We start from the raw sequence: 17678 nt of genomic DNA, 5'->3' as shown, positions 1-17678 counted from the left end.
CTGAAAAACCCGAGTCAGAAAACATGGCATTAAACTGTAAGACAACCATCATAAAATCACAATTCACTGAATGCTGTTTTAATACACAACTGTGCAAGCTTTGGATGCATGGAAAAATGGATGCATGGACTGTTTTCTATAGACCCAACTCCCAAAAATGTGCAGGTCAAAGCACTCCACTCAGTTCCTCTTCCCAAATGTGCTTATTATCTTAATAAAGCCCATGGAACTATATCCATCATTTACACTTCCCATTGTGCACATTTGTGCCTTAACTAGCCATTTCCATTACATGTTTCTTAACCTGATTTGTTACTCAGTCATTTCTGCAGTGCTACAGCCGCAGTGCCCGTCACGATTCCAACTGATGCCCATACTGTACGAGACAGTCATTAAATAGGGGCTGTGGTCTAAATTTGCTGCAATTATGTCAAAAGGATGTGTCAGCACTTGAGCAATAATAATACAAGCTTTTCATGTTTGCCTTTGACATTTTTTTTTTTTTAGTTTTTAAAAGACTATATGATCCTCCATTCCTAACATGACTAGCACTTAGTTAGTGGCAGGTCTGTTTGACTAGGGATTATTAATCAGCATCATCCACTCAGTATTTAGATGTGCATTTAGAGAGCACTGTTAAACAGAAACCACTCACGGCACAACACACCTACCACTGCAGGAAGTTTTCCTTTTCAACAACAGGAGGCAGTACAGAGCATGCACTGAGGCCTCCTCACGGTCCGCCCCTCCCCCACGCCAATGCTGCTCTGTGGACAAGGCTGCAAGGACCTCCATCACCGAACCAGTCAGGCCTCCTCAGAGCCTCCTTCCCTTCCCCACACATGCTCGCGCGGCCGGGCACGTGAGCGCACGCACACAAGCGCGCACACTGCCGCGTGCACGCTCTCTTTCTCTCAGACTAGCACGGCAGATCAGAGTGAGTCTGGGAGGGGGAGGGGGTACAATTTCAGACTTTTCCTCCATTTTGAGGCCTCCCTCACTGGGAGGAGAGCAACCATGAGTCCACAGATGCATGTACAGCGCAGACACAACATATCCTATGACTGGGCACATGTCCCAATGGCTGCTCCTCAAACTATTAATTAGTCACACAGAAACAGAGTGTAAATAATGTTTTTAAAAGGCTTTACAACATAAGCTGCTCTACTTCCCATTAACTGGACAATGATATTTCCGATAAATATGGTTCCAAATCAGGGAAATGCACAAAAACACGTACATATCAATAGTAGTCTCTACACTGCATCGGCTGGTGATCTAGCGGCGTCTGTCTTTTTGGACTATGATAGAATCGAGGTGTGAACATGCTAGACCTCAACCCCTTTTTCACACCAAGGCCAACTGAGGCTTAACAAACATGACTCAGCTTTACGACATTACAGTAACCAACCCTTTCAATGCCAACAGCCAGGATAATATTCATTTGTTGATCCAACTCAAATTTTGACAGCCCAAAGGAGACACAGTGAGATTCAATGTAAATTTTCCTCATTCATACATGTGGACTGCTAACTATATTTCTGGTCATTTTTGGTAATGGTGATATTTTCCCTTTTGTGTAAAATATGATGCTACCTCATTTTGATCTCGTTTGCCTATGACATTGGCAATTCATAATAGAACACCGCTACTCACAAAATACTGTCTGTCGTCTGAAAGCAAATTTCCTGATAAGAAGCCTGTTTATTGAATTATCTTTTCTCTTCCAATGTTTGGTCACACATGCAAGAATTCTGCACAAGCACCCATTTAGCTAAAATAGACAAATGTATAAAAATAATGCCTTCTGGTTTGTTTGGAGTGAGCATGATGGCAAACTGCAATAGTAGGATTACACAAATCAGAAGGATTTGCTTGAACAACTCAGAATGCCACGAACATTCACCAAGTGCACATTTACGTGTAACAAAGGAAGAAACTATACAGTTGAAAACTGAGGAGAGAGAATTTTGCTGCTCTGCCATGATTTAGAAGAATTGAAGTCATCAACTCAGTGCAACCATGAAGTTCCCCTCTGGGTGAACTTTACAAATGCATGACGTTTATGCAGCTAACAATCTTCAGCATACCACTAGTCTCACCACTGGGATTAGTCAGTCATCTGTTTCTTCGCTTGGGTATGTAGTGTCTCATTTACATGCAGATTTTCATTGGCTTTCACCTTGGATGCAGGTTAATTTACATCAAGAGTAAGCTGACACTGGTGCACTAATTATCACCAGGGTAACAATGAATAGGAACTAAACACTATCACACAGTTTGCGTTGCACAGTGTGGTTACCATCAGGTTATATGATTCTGACCCACAGTGTTTTAGCGACATTAGTATAAAACTGGGTTTGACCATATAACAGAAGAGCAAGTTCGACTGTCCCCAGCAGAATAAGGGTATGGTTAGAACCACTGTGAGAAGCACGATACAGCACTTTATTATTCAGAAATGCTTTAAGTGACAAATAAACCAACCAAAACAAAAATGCACAAACATAAATTTCAGCTCACAAACTTAAACATACAGACACAACAAAGTTGGGTTGATGGTGAATGCTGTCTGTGCACCACAGGCTATAGCAAGAGTCCATACAAGGAAAAACAAAACAAAAAATTCCAACTACTGAAAGAGAAGCTAGAAAGCAAGTACAGGTCAGTCTGAGCACAATCAGACTCCAAACTGAACACAATCAGACTACAAATCGCTAAGGCAGTTATCCACCTGCTCTTCACTCTGAACTTGGGAGAGATGTGGTGTCAGGGGAATCTGTCCTACAGTGGACCAAAAAGTATGTTGTGGCAATTTTTTAATAATAAAAATGAATACTTCCTTTATAAAGCACAAAAAAAGCAAGAGGTTATGTTAATTTTAATTTGCTTTCGATATATAGATATATTACTTAGCAAAATGCTATAGTTTGTTAAAAAATAACCATGAAGAACAGCCACCAAAAGCCACATCCATTAAGTGAACCAATGTAGAACATGTCCATCTAGCATGAGCACAAATTGAATAGCAAATCTCTGAGTACACCTACACCAACATCTCCTTAGACATATCTAAAAGACTGTACAAATATACACTAGCTATTCTATATGGTTACATGAAATTCAAGAATACCTGTAGTTCTAATAAACACTCATTCTGCCACAAGAGTGGCTAAACAAACATTAAGTACTTATGTGAAACTCTCAAAGAAACAAACTGAAGGCAAAACATCATCTACTGTTTGGTGCATTTTCAGTGTTTTCTTTCCCTACCCTGAGGAAAAGCTGCTTCTTGCCCCCAGTTCATTCATCTAATTTAGCATTCATCTTTACATAGCAAAAATGTTACTTTTTTGCCCTTGAAAATGGCTTCAGGAAGTTTAGGAAAGCAATATCCCACTGCTGCCCATGACCACGGTCCTTAAGTACAGATGAGGCAGCATTGTTGGCGTCTGGCAAATGTAACAAACATGGTGTATGTATGTGAAGTTTTGATAACTGTATCAACTGTAAAAATCAGACTTGCTGCTTGCCAAGGCAGGATCCTGATTGTCCAAGCTTGGTCATGATGCCCGATTGGCCCTCTTCTTTGGGCCTCCCTCTTTTTTGCAGGTCGTCCACTGACCCGTAACCATTTTCACCATTGAGGGAGTCCTCTGGATCAGAGTCACTTGCACCCTCTTCACTTTCAGTCTCTATTACCGCCCCACTATCTATCTGGCTGCTGACTTGAGAGTCCTCGTTTTGCTGCGAAGCCTTGACGTTTTTTTCATCCTCACTATCGGAGTCAACAGAGATGGGCTCTGAATTTACGAGTCCCCCAGATTTTCCGATTATCTTGGCTGACTCATTACAGTTGCTCCCTGCACTGGCCTTTTGGCCATTTGAGTGAGGTGAAGCTTTGGCAGAAGACCTACCTGGCACCCCTTGCAGTTGCACATCACCATTAGAAGAAGATATTTGTTGCAATCGTCTCATTGCATTGGTAGATCTACCTATGAAATCCATAGATGTCCGACTTTTCTGTTCCTGATCACGGGCTTCAAAATACCACTCAGTGTTAAAGTCCATCGCATGCTGCAACTGTGTAACGTGGTGCATGTTGAATCCAAGAAGAACACTAACTTTTTGCGTTTCACAGTCTCGAACACATTTCCTTCTTCGGTTAGCGAAATGGCTTGAAATGTCAGATTTCCACAGCCAGAGACTGGAAGCCAGCTTCTCCACTTCTCTGCGGGTGGGGTAGGGCTGCCTGTTGAAATACTGGGTAAGGAAGGCCTTGCGAGCCTCATATGACTCATCCTCATGGCCTTTTGGATCCAAAGCTAACACAACAGGTTCTTCTTTTAGATCAACAGGTGGGCTTGGCTGAGCCTGGTCCCCTGGCCCTACTTTCCGTTTCTTTGGGTCAGTTTCTTCATCATTATGAAACCCGGCCCTTTTTAAAGAAGCTCCCTGAGCCTTGACTACTCTAGAAGTCGGAGCAGGCCTGCTGTCCTGGCCGTTCTGAGTCTTGCCCACACCCCGACAGTGCACCAGGTGCAAAGTGATAGTGGAGGCAGTCATGTTGCTGGTGTAAACACCAAGGCAATGGATACATTTGTAGGTTAGCTTTTTCTCCACTGGATGTACTGTTTGGATTACCTGATGTCTCTCTCTCAAGTGGTGTGCAAGGGCATCAGAAATGGGGCCCTTCAAAATGGAGAAGCAGAGTGGGCAGAGGGTCTTGCCCACATCCCTCTTGTATGGGACAGCTGCCTGTGGTGCGCTCTTAGCCGGTGTTGCATCTGGGGCCTCTGTGGGTATCTTTGGGAAATGTGGAGTTGCAGGCTTATTTCCTTGGGCTGTAGGTGAAGCATTGTTTTGGGCATGGAATGCCACAGACTCTTCAGGCGCATCCCGCATATTGTAAGTGGTGACAATCAGCTGGACATTTTTTGGGTTGCCCTGCTGAAGAGTGAGATCAAAAGTCAGTGGAGAATCAGTGCGTACCCCAACAGATTCATTGGGATGTGACCCTCGCATGTGTGCCACCATTTTTTCCACATCGTTAAAAGTGGCTCTGCAGTGTGGGCAGGACAGGCCATGGATTAGCATGTGGTTGAGCAATGTGTCACTAGGTAGATAGCGGTTGCAGTATAAGCATTTACTTGTGAAGTTGTGGATCTTCATGATGTAGTTAGCCACCGCAGGCACCTTTTCCGCTTTGTGTTCTTTCTCAAAATGTGAACTGTAGACATTTTCGGGAAACAGCTCATTGCAGATCGTGCAGATCTTCCATTTCTGAGTATAAGACGTGCCCAGGACAGAGGCACCTTTTTTAGGAGCGGCAGATGTTACATTAGCAGCCGCTGCCTGGATTCGTGAAGTCAATGGAGGAATCTTCAGAACAGAAGTGGATGTTGATGCAGAAACTGTGCTGCGTAGAGCACTAGCAGAAAGCTGAGGCTTGGCTGTCTGAGACTGTTGGGGCACTGAAAGCTGTGCATTGCCTGGCAAGGTAATACGCACTTGTTGTCCTCCAATGGACAATGCCTGAGTGGTGCCAGGCTTCAAGCCAAATGTGCCTGACTTCAATGGAACACCTGATAGGAGCCCAGTTGAGTTCAAACTCCCCTTGGGAATAACAATGCGACTCAGCTGCTGTGCAGACAATGGCCGCACCCCAGCAGTCACCAGGGGGCCCTTTGGTGCAACACCAATAATACTCTTCTCTCCCTGGGCCTTGGGGGACACCATAACAACAGGTTTGGCACGAGGTACCACCACATTCGTATGTCCAATCATGGCGGTGACTTGGTAACCAATGCGTTCATGGTCCTCAATGACATGCTGCACCAGTGCCTCATAGGTGCGCGGCACAAAGAGGCAACGCTTACAGTGGATAGCTGTGCTATTACTATTGCCACCACCTGCAGTGCTATTGGAATCTGTAGTGTTCCCTGTGCCAGTATCAGCTGCTGATCCATTAGGCGTCGATGTCTTCTCACCAGGCTTGACCATATACGGAGCAGCAACGTGCTGGAAATGTTCCCGGTAGATGTGCTTGCGCACCACATTGTAGAGTGGGTCCCTATAAGTGCATTTCTTACAGTAGTACACTGCCTGCTCTACATTGTCTCGAACCTTGTCCAGACGAACACCATCCTTCAGGCCAGCTACTGTCCCCTGGGGGCCCCCAGTGCCCTGGCGCACCACATTGTTAGGCATGTGAAACAGTCTGATGTGTGTCTCCAGGGTCTTCTTGTTCCCATTGTAAGTGCAATACGGGCAGTTAAGGAGGATACGATTCTCAAAATCGTCACTGTGGACATTGCGAAAGTGGCTCTTGTAAGCAGAAAAGAACTTTGAAGAAAAGGGGCAGTCTGAACAACAGAATGGCTTCGACCGGTATTCCTAAAAACATGGGGTGAAGAAAATGTCAGGAGAAACAAGAACAGTTAACAGTTAAAAAATTAAAAAAACATTTTTTAAAGACTGTTAAAAAGACTGCTTTTCCTCTAATGTATGGAACAAAGTGGCTATACTCACTTGTGTTTTGGTAAGGGAAGGATCCCACATGCATACATCATCCCATGTGGTGTTCTTGATATAGAACTCATTGGGTACAAAGTCTTTATAATCCTACAGTGGAGGGGAGGGTATAATACATGTAAACAAGTCATGCAGATCAATACAATTAGATCTATAAAGTGTAATTTATCTAAATAAAAAAAGTTAAAAACAACACAAAAAACAAACAACTAAAATGATGTGCAACTAAACCTATATTGCACAACAAATTAAATGGTCCTGTTTGTAAGATGTCACACCTGTTTTCCCATCTTAGTTTTGACTGAATACTAGTTCTCATTTGACTCTTAAAATGGTACACATTTATTAAGCCATTGGTATGGTAACACAAGAATCTAACAGATATAAATAAAAACATTTTAAATGATGTAAATCCATCCAATGTACTCACTGAACAGTGCACTGAAACTGAGACTTTTATTATGAACCTAGAAACTAGGGCTCAAGAATCAGAATGCATTCAGTATGATATATTTAGTTTTTTTGGTCAAATGCAATAAGAATAACACAAAAGTGGAATGCCATAAATTATTTTCATGTGGTGTAAGCCAGTATGACACTAGCAAAAAGATGCTCTTTCATTAAGTTAGTAATTGCTAGCTACTGCCAGATATTGACAGTCATGTTCTGCTTTATGAACATCCCCTACCTTTCACAAACTTGAATAGGGTGGTCCAATTTACATTGTTTGGTGAGTTTTTACAGATAACTTTGACTAATAAAGATGACTACACTTTTCTCAGCCCAATTGACTTCATTTGTATCATACAAACAGAATACCAGACAAAAAAGCCTTTTATATTGAATGCTTATAATTCATTCTTTCTGTACTGTCACAGATTGATATGTTTGAATAGTCTGAGATAATTGTTTGGTGACAGTTTCTAAATCTGGCATGTCACTGAGGTAGCCATTTTGTGAATGTCATCAATTAAACATTTAGGTCATACAGTCCTCTGAAACAATGATCTGCCTGCCTAAAAGTGTCTTTGAATTGAGTGATGCATTTATATGAAAATCCTCATCAATATGATTTTTCAAGACAGTAATTTGGATGACATTTGATAGACCTGTCACAGCCCAATTCTATTTTGCTCGTGTTTTGATCAAGTAAGACTGGTTGACCCAAGCTGCATCAACAATAATTACATAATAACTGGCATTATTACTTCAAGTCTATGAACACAATGTAATTCCAGTTTGATACTGACATTTGTTTATTGATGAGAGACAATACTTACATCAATGTGTTCCTTGCAAAACTCTAAGCCAATATCCCCAAGTACTTTCTTTACATTTTTCCTGGCTTTTCTTAAACTGCCAAGGTTGTTGATTGGGAGCTGAAACATACTGCTCACCTAAAGAAATAAAAAGCAGAGAATAAATCAATGCAATAATAGGCTTAAAGCTTAAGGATTTATGTCCTGACTAGTGCCTGCAGACACCAGAGCCCTTACTCCAGGATTCTCTGGTTTATAGTCTATACTCTCCAATGATCTGTAAATTGACAGAGCTATTACCATTACCTTGCATGTCAGCATTAGGGTTGTACAAAAGGGATACTTCCAAAAATTCAGAATATTTTTTCCCCAATAAAGTATGAGAGATACAGAGATAACAGAATCAAAGGAAAGCATGAACCATTCATGTCACAAAAGCACAATAACAATGATATAACAGCATAGATTGGTGTAAATCATTATAAACTTCATTAGATGACCAAACCTATGCTAGTTTACATTAAAACTTAAATTAGCATTTAATTTTAGAGATTCTATACAACATGCAAAAATTCTGGGACATATTTGCAAATGAAAGTCACTTCTACATGCCAGGTTTGTGAAATCTTGAAAGCGGTTTAAAGAGGGCCTACTTTTTTCTTTTCTTTTTTGAAAACTTTAAATTGTAGATAAATATTCGCATGAACATCCGCCTGCATAGAAACCATCTTCTGCCAATATCTTCACATTTCGAAAACAGTGAAAAGATATATTGCAAATTTTTTCTTATTTTAATCAACCTCTTACAGAAAATTGGGTTTCCTAATATTACTCACAAATAGACTTAAACAACAACCTTTTAAATCCTCATTGCAAAGGTTAGTTATTTCTACCATATTCCATTTTACGGGCCACTTAAAATTTAAACCCATTTTATCTTTCATCAACCTAAGTTTTTCAGCAAATCAAAAAATTACTGATGTATTTCTCAATTTGTATTCAAAAACAATACTTTTACTATTTTACTTAAAAACATCAAAGCAATCAGAACTGTTGGGTAGGAAAACTTGAATTTCATTGAAACCAGAGATCTTGTGCTATAAGTACGTGACTATATAAATAAACAGGCAGGAGAGTGGAGATCGGTTTCTAGTTAAATTTCAGTCTTGAAGGCAGAACCTGCATATGCAAATGTGGAAAGGTAGGGACCATTTAAGGGGCCTTCACAACTGTAGGGTCAAAAATATACCTAATTAAAATTTGTCGTATGCAAGTGCATTACCTACAGAGTCAACCTCAACTTAAAAAACAAACATAAAAAAAACATTAAAAGCCTTTGGAGTTTGTATCTCGTAATACCTTTAACATTACAGAAGGTGTTCAAACAAGCCCATTTCTAGATCATCTTATGTGACTTGAGGAAACAGGATGTTTCATCAATTCAGTAAAATGCCTCACCTGAGCACAGGTCATTTAAATGGATAAAAATGATAGAAAGCAATCATCACCTGCCTACAGAAATGCTGTGAGTGGTGATAGTGTTCTACATTCACAGATACATGAGGTTTTCATATGGTTAAACTGTGTTCTATTAGGCCTAACAAAACTGCTATTGGTGCATCACTAATGTAAGACATTGCTGGAAAAGTTGTGAAAAGCACTTGCTTTAAAAATGTGTTACAAGGCCACAGGGGTGTGTAACTCAGGCTCAGAAAGTAAAAATCCTCCCCAGGATTTTGTTCTTTGCTCCAGCTGCCTGTATTAATTTGCTCAAGTCAGGAGGTATAATTAATTAATAAATAAAAAGGGTGATACAAAATTATGATATGACATTTACAAGTTTGTAAGGCCATTCAATTGAAATCTTTTTCAACTGAACTTATGTCACAAAGAACATAAGTCACAATTTCAGAGTGCATCTGAGACGTCACGACCTTTTGGCCTTTCCATTTTCACCGATTTAATAGTCAGAGTTTAGTTGTTAAATGGAAGGGAAAAAGCTTAATCTAACTTAACCCCACTGCGAACATAGCTAAATGAAATTGACATTGACAGTGCAGTATATCAGAACTTAAACAGCAGAAATTTAAAATAGGCCCAGTAAAGGCTGGGCCTAGTTTTGATTATAATACCTGTATAACCATTTACAACAGTCACTCTAAATTTACATCAAAAGGTATAATGTAGTCTACCCTCATGCATGAAATACATCAAAATTCAACACTACGCAAAAGTGACTGACCCTTCAACCGACACCAGTGACATTTCCTGACCTCTCCATTGACAAAACACCTCTATAAGCCACTCTTCATCACGGCAGTAAGTGAGACAATACTGACTGAGGGCTCAGCTCTGTATCTGGCAGCAATGGCTTCCACTCCACACTAGCTTTCTTACATCCAAAGTAGATGGCGCTAGAGGACAGCTCTGCCTCTGCCTGTTATATAACCTTCTCCCTATTCTGCCTGCCCCTTTTCCACTGTCTTTTTTGTGCAGCCTCTTAAACCGCAATCATGGAATGGCGCCCCCTATTGAGGCGACTGCTGTGACGGTGCAAATGTCTGCAGTGGACAGTGTTGGGTGGGGGTTATTTTCAGCTTTCCGATCTTACTGTAAGCAGCCCTGAATATTTACTTAATTGGAGTTTTGGTTGATCAAAGCCATTAAGAAGAGGGATAATTTACAATAGTAGTACAGATTTGGCCTAATCTACCTTCCAGAGACAAATAGACATATTTAACATATTTAGGTGAGACAACTTGATCACTTCTGACATAGACATGACTAAATACAGAACCACATACTTCACTTTAAAAAATGTGGGTTGCATGATATTTTAAATAATAATAATAATAATAATACAATTGTGCATCTCCCATTGTGTACATCAGTTAAAACCTTAAAAGGACAAAAAATGAAGCAGCAAAACTCTTTTGCATCATTTACCAAGTGTCAAAAGTAAACAGAACAGCTGATTAAAAACTGTGATATTAAATAATATTACTAAAATCAACATTTTGGTCACAAGCACAGAATCCAATCAAGCCAGCAAATATACAGCTAGTGAAAGGCATACTAATCTAAGGATGCATGTTGACTACTCGCTGACTAGAAAGCTACATGTCAAATTAGATTCGGGTGAACTTTAACGCCAATACTGATTAAAGCTCTGCATCCCCACTTCATCAAAATAGGTGTAAAAGAGGAAGTGGTCACAAAATCAACAATTAACAAGCCATTCATCCGAGTGACTTGCTTGTTGACAACAATCGAGGAGGATAGTTCGCCATCGCTAACGCATAGCTACACAATATTTTTGAGAAGTTTTTTAATAGCTAGCAGAGTAGTTAGCTAGCTAAACATTTGGCGCACAATGAACTGAACATACAGAAATGACAGGAGCCGAGTAAATAAATAACCAGCTAGCCATTTACTTGATAACTGGTTTGCATGAATTGTCTTTCTAGTAGACGATCCTACCTGTCTAGGTTTTTTGTTTGTTTGTTTGTTTACTGTCGGTCGGATGGATTACAAATAACGCACTGGAGTTTTTGTGGTTTCTAGCTAGCAAAGAAGTAACAATAAAGCTGTCCCAAATTCAACTGGACAGCTCGCTAGCAAGCTAAGCTAGCTAACTTAACATCCCCAGCCTTCCTTGTGCATGCTACAGGGCACCAAAGAGATTGTATGGACGACCATCTCTAGCCGGCTAACATTAGCTTACTAGCTAAGATAGCTAACTGGTTCGTCTATAAATCTATTTCATCTGTTATTTTATGAGTGAGCTGCTACAACCATTTACACCTTTTACTTTTCAACACCCACTTACACTCACACCAACGCTTTAGCTAGCTACTTCATCAACGCATTATGTTAAATAGACAACCCATTTTTTTTTGCTGTTAGCTAGCTAGCAATAGCTACCTATTAACTACCGGCTGGTTAAATTAGCAATACTATTAGCAATCTAACTGAATGGGTAGCTAGCAACGTTAGCTATCCAGTTTTTTATAAACTAGAATCGATTTATTTAGCCGAGTAGCTGGTTAACTGGATACCTGAAACAGTTGTTTTACTAGCTAGCTAACTCCCCAGACCACGAGATCAGTAATGGTAGAGACAGTCGATAGACTTTACCTGCCTCGGAACTGCCTTCCCGCAGAGGTAGCAATGATGTTGTCTCGCAGCGCAATCGCCGAAAGACAAAGCGTAAGCCAGTGGGATCACTTTCCCTCCTCCTCTAGTTCTTGCCGGGCAATTTGGACTAACCGATCCCAAGGCGGACACACCACACCGAAAGAGGGAGCTCGCCTTCTGTCACTATCCGACCCCAGAGCTGTCTGCCTCTGCTTGGCTGCCGGGGATGTAATGCAACTCATCTAGCTAGCTTGCATCAAGGGCGAGGGAAAATCTGGCGACAGAGAGCGCGCTTCCTTTATCACGACAGTCTACCTATTTCTAAATTATTACAGCAATGAGAGGCAATTAACGTATTCGCTCAATTTGCTCTAACAATACATCCCAATCCATAACATGTTCTGTCCAAAATGGCGTGTGAAAAAGGGCGGAAGTGACATATGTGTTTGATTATAATAATAAAAAAAAATCATTGTGCCGAGAGTGAGTTGTTGAGTCGGGACAGTGGTGGTGAGAGGACTCCTTTAATTATCACACTTACATCTACCTGTTCGAGAGTGCCCTCTTTAGCCTACCTGGAATTTACAGAGACTCAAAAAAAGCCGGTTGTCTTTGCGCGTATTATCTTCTTCAGTGTTCTAGGAATTGGTGTAAACAACCCCATATGCAGTAACACGCAAAATAGCCATAGGGGGCGCCATCTCCTGAAATTTGATTGGACAAAGTCGTATGCGTCAATTCTGCATCTGGTATCTACCCCCGCAGAGAGTCGGATGTATACAGTGCCTCAGTACTTACCCAGCGTGGAGTACTATCAGTTCAGGTGGTGGCGCTGTACAGCTTTTGTGCGCAACTCACCGGGACTACTTCTTTAAATGAAGTGCTAGGGTATCCGACATGTGTGTGCTGGAAGCATCCCCCTAACTCGCACGTTAATTATGTCTGTAGGTAGTCGTTCTCTAAATAATTAATAAATAACTCATAATAACACAATAATACATGGTAATACAATAAGTTGCAGTTATCCATTTAGGATTCTATGCAAAGCAAAATGATCTGTCAATCTAAAAAAACTAGGGGTAAAAATGTATTGTGCCTTATTGACATTTTATATAGTGCTAAGTCTACACCACTCAACCAAGAGACTGAAGGCTCTTATCTAATAAGTGGTTATGTTTATCTCAGCCATTGGGAGCCCAAAGACATCTTGCTTAAAGGTGTAATAAAGCCCTTGTGACATTTTAGTGCACTGGAATTAGATGAAATCTTTGACTCCAAGTGATTCAGAGGATGCATTGTTTGTGTTGTTTTCATGGCTTATTGATAATAAATTCACCTTTTCTAGCAGACTTCAAGTCTTTGTTGATAGCTGCAGATTTACATATAGGCGTATGACAAAATCACATTGTGAATATGTTTCACTTTATTTAAAAGACAGCACTGGCATTTTAGAAAATTGTTTCATGTGGAAAAATAGTGACTTCTTACATGTACTTTTGAAAATGACCCAAGTACAGATAAATGTTAAGCTAAACAAATACTTTATGTAGACAGACTACAGAGACAAAGAAGCTTTCATCATCTGGTAAACTGCTTATTTACCAGCAATTCACTGTAATAACTATGCATTAAAGCTATACTTACCAAGTTTGCCTACTGCTGAAAATTAACAAATATAACATTCTTACCTAGTTTTACATATACTTGTTTATATGATTTAACCACTTGAAAGTATGTCATTAATTCAACAAGATATCCTTTTTCATTTAATGATTTTATTACAATTTTACCAAGACTCTTGTAGATATGCTTCCAATAACATTTATCAAACTAATGTGCTGAGCATGTCCTTTTAGTCAATATACAGATAATCGTCTTTGCACAAGCATACATTTGAAGTACCTGCAGGTCTTTATCTGTGGCAGATGATGTGATCAGAAGGCTGCCTTTCAATAGTTAGGAAGCACCCCAAATTTCCAACTTCCCTACTACCCCTTAACCAAAATTAAGAACTATTAAGAAAAACCCACTTGATTGAGAGAAAAGAACAATAATAACCAACTCTACCTCAAAATCCCACAAGACTTTACATCCAAATGGTGTCACAAAATCTACAAGTTTGAAACATCTGTCTTTTAATTAGACAAGTACTATCAGTCCGAGTGTGTCAGGTGACCAGAGCTTGGCTGAGGGCTCTGATCACCCACATGTCTGCCACATCATGTAACAGGACAACATGGCCAGCCATGGCTGTTTGAGTCATGTTTGAATCATGTTGTGGCAAAAAGAGTGAGCAGTCCTTTCAGGAAAGAGACAATTTCATTTCCTCCCAGCTTGGATTCCCCATAAACACGGTCCACAAATGAGATTGGAACCTGCGACAAAAAGTGACACAGCATTATTCAGGCGTCAAAGTAGATGAAACAGCACAAACAGCCAGAATGCAGAAGATCAGAGTTGAATCACAGACTAACAAATAACAGTAATAGGGCTACACAAAAACAGATTTCAGGTAGAATTTTTCACATTATCACTGAATTAATCTCTAAAAATGGTACAATAGAACTGCATTCAAATGCTCAGGGTGGCGTGTCAATGACGTGGTTCAATAAGAAACCAAGTGAAGGGGAAGGACCCCTCCAAAAAACAAACAAACAAACAAACACAACAATAAAAAAATAAACAAAAAACACCAAATAGGTATTTTGTGCAGACCTCTCCAATGGTGTAGCCTAGTTGTCTAGCACGGACAATCATCTCCATCTGGAAAACATAGCCCTTAGACACACAACGCTCCACCAGGGATTCTAGCACATTCTTTTTATATAGCCTGAAAAAGAAATAAAAAAAAAACAAAACAAAAAAAAACAACTGTAAGAAACAATCCACAATTATTGTTCATCGAGTAATCAATATTTATGATAGCAGAAATATCCAGTGATATCTATCAGGAAAAAGCACACAGAGACACAAACGCCCTCCACACTCCTCCCAGTCAAGCTGGTAAGCAAATCTGATGCAGGCCTCTAAGACAGCAAACTGCTCTGAAGAAGTACCTAAAACTCCCCGTCAGATCTGATGCTCCTGGCCTCAACAGCACCTGCGTGATGAAATTTGCTCCTCGGCTAGAGAGAAGGAAGGGTTAGAGAAAAGAGAAATATTAGTATATATTAAACAGAATATTATAATATCAGGATAGTTATACAGCAGTTGATGCAACTCAAAGTTTAAAATAATTCCAAACAAAAGACCAACGATGAAGGTGAGGGTAAGGTACAGTAAGTCATCTTGTTTTGCCATTATCTCTTAGGTGTGGGTATTATTTGTGATGGCATTATTGTCTGCCTTGTGCAGCCAATGTTCGGTTTGTTTGGTGAATAGGATTTGATGACATGTAAGATGGACGACCTTGGCTCCAGTATCTCTGTAAATCTCACAGAACACACCTCGATGTACTCCTACTTCCCTTCTACTATTTGTACTGTAAACAAACTCTGGGAAACTGCACCACTCTGGGAAGCTATTCATACAAGGAGAAATGAAGCCCTATAATTTCACAAGTTTTGCCAAAGGATATGAGAAAGGTTTACTTCATCAAGCTTGGCTGAGTTTGTGGACATCGGTTTACCAGAGGCAGCCTGCCACCTGAACTGCTTTATCCAGCTACCTGTTTCATAATGGAGAAACATGCTGCTTCCAAAAGGGAATTTTAGCTGATTAGTGCAACATCAGTTTTGAATCTACCCAAGTAACAAACTTTAATATGCATATGCTTATTGAATTTTATGGATGTTTTCATTTTGAAGTGTGAGCTTTCTAGCTGATTACAAAGCAATATAACAGGTATTTCTTTCACAAACTATTTATTGTAATTAGATACAAAATGGTTCTCCACATTTCTTGTTATGTCTCTCCACATTTTAGCAAACTCTAGTACCGTATGCTCATTTTTCTATCATTAATTACAGCTGTTCGGCTTAGCCTACCTATAAATTGTTAAACTATAAGCATTTAAGTGACTTATTTCTATTTCTTTTCAAGATAATTGATGCAATGTTTAGTGGATGAATTGTTAATTTATCTTAGTTTACCATAGCTGAAGTTCTTATAGTTATACTTCTTGGTTTACGCCTGACTCTAACGAAAAGTTTCCAAAGCCACAACTTCAGTCATAACTGTCTTAGGTATGTGCAAAGTAAATAAAACAGGAAGCAGTTAATTAATGAAAAATACCGTTCAGATGATTGAACTACTTTCTCTGACTACCGGAAATTGGACTCAGACACAAAAACAACTAACTTCAAAGGAGTATATGTACTGTCAGAAAAACTCCCAAGATTAAGGATTACATTCTTTACTTTTACCACATCTATGCATCTCAGAACACAGAAATGTTTTACAATTTTTTACAGAGCGTTCTAGAATGTAGTGTGGGAGTCAGGTAGTTGAGTCACCTAATGAGTTTTCGGCGCAGGTCCCATCCATACACACCTCCATCTCCTCTGTACCGCGTTCCAGAGATCAGGTCATATCCGCCCTCTTTCTGTTTCCTACAAACCAAACCAAAAATCTATCAGTGACTAGTATAAACCAGCTGGACATAAGCCTAAATTAACCCAGTAACAGAGATAGCCTTAAGCAATAACTTACTCAATAAATTGGGGAATAAATTTTGGCTGTAAAATAGAAAGAAATAGCACATATGAGTGCATAAACTGAAACATTTTATAATAGACTGAATATGGATTTCAAATTATTTTCAATACAGAAATCTTCTCTCTTAAAACTGGTATATGCCATGCCTAGCAGCAGAAAGTGATCCACTTTTGTGCTTACATGATGAGAGAGATCAGCATCCATAATGATAATGAAGTTCCCAGTAGCATGTTTAATGCCATGAATGTAAGCTGTGCCTGCAAAGGAATTTAATAACCCGTTAGGGTTCTTACTATATGTACAACTTTGCGTAACTCTTAATAATTCCTGTTATCTAGTACTCTCAAGAGAATGGAACAAACAGTCTAATACATTCCTGACCACTCCAAAACAAAGATCAAATCTAGTTGACTCACCTAATCCTAACTTCTTTGGTCTGGGTCGCAGGACCTGATAAAAGAGTGAAGCGTTAGCTATATCTGAACCATTGCTGTATTATCAGAACTCGTTAGTATTTAAAAGGCTGTAAAATGCTATATTGTAGAACACAAGCCAGATATGAACTTCAACTTACAATCTTATCATGTCCGTAAATCTTTTGTAACTGCTCCGCAATCTGCAGCGTACCATCAGGACTTCCATCGTCAATGACTATAATCTCATAGTTATACCCACTGCATATAGTGATAGAGGGACAGCCACGTTACAACTGGTTGGTTATTTAGCTACAAAGTGGGCTTTCAGTAGCTAGTAGCCACTCAACTACAACTAGACTGTCATTAAATCCACATTACTGCTCATCGTTAACTAGGAGCTGTAGTCTACAGAGACTAGCAAAGTGGCTGGCTAGCTAGATTGTTAACCACCCACAACATGGTAATTAAATCACCTTTCGCCAAAATACTTTACCAGCAACCACACAATTAAGGGTAAGTTTTCCCGTTCGTTGTAGGTCGGTAACAACACAGAATATTTATCAGAGTCTTCCTGTTTTTTCTTGTTACCCTTACCACTTGCCATGTTGGATAATATTATACACCGGATGTTGGCTTTACGCAAAGTTGTCCCTTGCAATGTACGGCTTCACAATTG

General features: G+C 39.8%; 2 protein-coding genes across 3 annotated transcripts; both read right to left on the bottom strand.

Annotated features, from left to right (window-relative positions):
* Positions 1 to 2427: 2427 nt before the first annotated feature.
* adnpb (activity-dependent neuroprotector homeobox b) lies at positions 2428 to 12372 on the bottom strand. Of its 2 annotated transcripts, none has more exons than XM_026998202.3 (4): positions 11931 to 12372; positions 7815 to 7931; positions 6532 to 6624; positions 2428 to 6396 (listed from the first exon to the last, which is right to left on the bottom strand). In XM_026998202.3, exons 2-4 carry the CDS (start codon positions 7920 to 7922, stop codon positions 3517 to 3519), a joined length of 3081 nt encoding a protein of 1026 aa, XP_026854003.2. In that variant the 5' UTR covers positions 7923 to 7931; positions 11931 to 12372; the 3' UTR covers positions 2428 to 3516. The 2 variants fall into 2 exon arrangements, with proteins under 2 accessions (XP_026854003.2, XP_026854004.2); XM_026998203.3 differs by having other exon boundaries at positions 11935 to 12372.
* A 1313-nt stretch (positions 12373 to 13685) lies between these two features.
* On the bottom strand, positions 13686 to 17644 carry dpm1 (dolichyl-phosphate mannosyltransferase subunit 1, catalytic). The gene is made up of 9 exons (XM_026998087.3): positions 17476 to 17644; positions 17161 to 17260; positions 17003 to 17036; positions 16767 to 16843; positions 16581 to 16606; positions 16385 to 16480; positions 14987 to 15055; positions 14646 to 14760; positions 13686 to 14305 (listed from the first exon to the last, which is right to left on the bottom strand). The coding sequence occupies exons 1-9, from the start codon at positions 17604 to 17606 to the stop codon at positions 14201 to 14203; spliced, it is 753 nt and encodes a 250-aa protein (XP_026853888.1). The 5' UTR covers positions 17607 to 17644; the 3' UTR covers positions 13686 to 14200.
* Between the last annotated feature and the right edge of the window lie 34 nt (positions 17645 to 17678).

The sequence above is a fragment of the Electrophorus electricus genome, chromosome 24 (genome assembly GCF_041902795.1).
Source record: "Electrophorus electricus isolate QZ-2024a chromosome 24, ASM4190279v1, whole genome shotgun sequence".
In the NCBI taxonomy this organism is placed as follows: Eukaryota; Metazoa; Chordata; class Actinopteri; order Gymnotiformes; family Gymnotidae; genus Electrophorus; species Electrophorus electricus.
This window is presented reverse-complemented; position numbering and strand designations above follow the sequence as displayed.